The 3,244-nt window shown below is 42.8% G+C and overlaps 1 protein-coding gene across 1 annotated transcript; it reads right to left on the bottom strand.

Annotated features, from left to right (window-relative positions):
• Nucleotides 1–2,076: 2,076 nt before the first annotated feature.
• LOC137058260 (uncharacterized) lies at nucleotides 2,077–2,535 on the bottom strand. The gene has a single exon (XM_067431503.1). It carries the CDS (start codon nucleotides 2,533–2,535, stop codon nucleotides 2,077–2,079), a length of 459 nt encoding a protein of 152 aa, XP_067287604.1.
• Between the last annotated feature and the right edge of the window lie 709 nt (nucleotides 2,536–3,244).

Consider the following 3,244-nt stretch of genomic DNA (forward strand, 5'->3'; position numbering starts at 1 on the left):
TATCTTGCAGCTTCAGAATAGGTGCAAATGTTTCACATATCTTTGCTGTGGTCTGAAATCTGGCACTCAATGCACTGATGATGCTATCCATTGCAACAAAAAATATATTGTTCCTGTCTTCAGTTGTTGTATCTTCTTGTGTCATCTCATCATGCATGCGTTTCCTTTTGCGCTTCCGTCTTTCTTCAGCCCAAAAATGATCAGGGACATCCGTTGTTTGCGCTACTAGGGTTGCCTCTGCAAGCAGTGAGTCCCATCTATCATGAAGAGCCTGTATTTCCTCTTGTAGTGCCTTGAAGTTTGCAGCCTGAACATCCAGAGAAATATCTCCTGCCTGAAGAATTAGCATCAGAAAAGCATAAAAAGGAATACAAAACAAAAGGTGAAGGTGAGAACACACTTCAATCCTCTGTCCCAGAGTGAAGATGGGATGACACCGGATGGAAGGTCAAAGCAAGGATTTTATTTACAATAAAATAAAAAGAGAAGGCATAACAAAGATTAATGGGGGAGCAATGGCTCAGGGGAGAGTAAGGCCTAAAATAACAAACAAAACAGTTCTCTGACTAATTTAGGGAGGGATTCTAACTAACCTAAGACCAAATAAACAAATAAACAACATAAACTTCCCTTACCTCCCTGGCTGTGGAAAAACAGGGATAAAAGCTGTATTAAAAGAAAAAGGCACCCTCCCCTACAGCTTCCCTTACAATAGTAATAATAAAATAAAATAGCGAGCACACTTGTCAATTGCTAGATTCAGTTAGCCACTGCTAACACACACAACTACTTTGATGGCAATTCAACAAAAACACAAGTTCAGTCTGGAGCAGGGGAAAGTGTGTCTCATCTCACTGCAACCAGCACCGAACTGCCCCAATATACTCTTCTCCTCAGGGTGATCAACTAAAAGATCAACAAAATAATAAATAAATAAATACGTTCTTGGACGTAACACCCCCACCATTAGGAATACAGACCAGGTAGCAAAGTAGAACCTACTTACATACACTTTGAAAGTGTTAGACTAACAAGTCTAAATACACACTAAATCGCCAACTCCCCAGCCCTGGAAAGGGCATCGGCCACAATGTTGTCAGTGTCCTTGATGTGCTGGATCTGGAGATTGTAGTCCTGCAATTTGAGGGCCCAGCGCAACAGACGTTGGTTAGAAGGAGACATGCTAGAGAGAAAGGTCAAAGGGTTATGGTTTGTATACACAGTTACTGGAGTTGCAATGCTCCCAAGATAAACTTCAAAATGCTGCAGGGCCCACAATAAGGCTAATGCTTCCTTTTCAATCAATCAATCAATCAACTTTATTTATATAGCGCTTTTACAATCACGATTGTGTCAAAGCAGCTTCACAGTGTCAAACAGGATAATATTGCGACAAAATTAGATTTGGCTGTACAGTCGTACTGGAGAAAACAGTGATGTTATCAGCTTATTTTAATTCATCATATAGCAACAATGTTGGCAGATCAGTATTTAAGTTTATAGAATTAAATAAGACCTAATTCATACATTTTATTTGTATAATAAGTTGAATAACTTTAATCATATTTTTAGTGTCCCCAACTGAGCAAGCCAAGCCAAAGGCGACAGTGGCAAGGAACCAAAACTCCATCAGGGCATGATGGAGAAAAATAAACCTTGGGAGAAACCAGACTCAGTCGGGGTGCCAGTTCTCCTCTGGCCTATTAACACATCGTGTAAGATTATTATTCTGGCAACCTTACAGGTCAGAAATCATATTAGATTGGAATATTCAAAATTTCAGGGTATCACGAAAGAGACGGATTTATTTGGAAATAAATGATGGGATGGCGCGTCGATTACACAAGAGTATGAATACATGAAAGATCGGAATTATTGCGCAGAAGACGGGTTTTGAGCATGTCGTGCCAGTGAGGCAAATTCGGAGGAGACAGCATTTGACACGGCTCAGCAGACACTCCAGGATGAGCTGGTCATGTCCAGGCAGGTCCACCATCCGATCCGGACAGGGCCCAGATCCGGGATAAACCTCGGGATAAACGAGGTTTATCCCGGATCACAAAATTTTCAATAGTGCTATATGACTTCTGATGCTAAATAGGAAACAGGGTGTTCAATGCAGTGAGCATCCTCCTGGATCAGAACTGCTCCAGCACCAGAAGTGCTGGCATCCACTTGCAGTTTGAATGGGAAATCAAAGTCAGGTGCCAGCAGCACATGAGCATTACATAAGAGATCTTTTGCTGCTTCAAAAGCTCGGTCACATTCACAGTTCCACTTACAAACTCTTGTTGTGCTTAACAAGTCTGTGAGGGGAGCAACTACTGATGAAAAGTTCTTGCAGAAGCCCCTGTAATAACCTGACATCCCCAGGAACCATCGAAGTTCACGCTTGTTGCAGGGCTTAGGAAAGTTCAGAATGGCTTCAATCTTAGCTTCCACTGGCTTTACAAAACCATGACCCAACTTTTTCCCCAGGTAGGTCACTGTGGCCTTTCCTACCTCACACTTTGCCAGGTTCAGGGTTAGAGGCATGTGCCAACCTGCTAAAAACCATCTCCAGGGTTGTAATGTGGTCTTCCCAGGATTTGGTATAGATCACAATATCATCAAGGTATGCATCACAGTTAGCCACATCTCCCAGAACAATATGCATCAGCCTCTGAAATGTGGCTGGGGCATTTCGCATTCCAAAGGGAAGGACGGAATACTGTAGGAAGTAGTCAGGTGTGGCAAACGCTGAGATTTCTGATGCACGGGCAGTTAAGGGCCCTTGCCAATAGCGTTTGAGCAAGTCCAGCTTTGTGACAAACCTAGCTGATCCCACTCTGTCCACACAATCCTCCATACGAGGGAGTGGAAAGGAGTCCGCTTTTGTTACCGCATGCATTAACTGAATAATTTGCTTACTCTGGTCAGGGTTTAAATTAGCAAGAAATGAGGTCAAATCTTTCAGCACAGCAGAATTTTCAACCTTCCACCAGTTGGCACACTAGCTTGAAGGGTCTCTTCTACTTCTGCCATTTCTGTGGTTATTGACACAGGTAGAACAGTCACAGGGGTAGGTGGAGGGACAGGCTTAGAGCGGTTCACAAATCTCTTCAACATATTAATATGACATACTCTAGTCTTCCGTCGTTTGTCAGGGGTAATGATCACATAGTCTGTATCACTGAGTTTCTCTTGCACTTGATATGGGCCTGTAAATTTAGCTTGCAGCGCTGAACCAGCTTTAGGCAGAAGT

This window comes from Pseudorasbora parva, chromosome 22 (genome assembly GCF_024679245.1).
Source record: "Pseudorasbora parva isolate DD20220531a chromosome 22, ASM2467924v1, whole genome shotgun sequence".
NCBI lineage: Eukaryota > Metazoa > Chordata > Actinopteri > Cypriniformes > Gobionidae > Pseudorasbora > Pseudorasbora parva.

Bases quoted from the DNA above. Each gene is read 5' to 3' on its own strand.
- LOC137058260 (XM_067431503.1), bottom strand. From the start codon at position 2,535: ATGCCTCTAACCCTGAACCTGGCAAAGTGTGAGGTAGGAAAGGCCACA.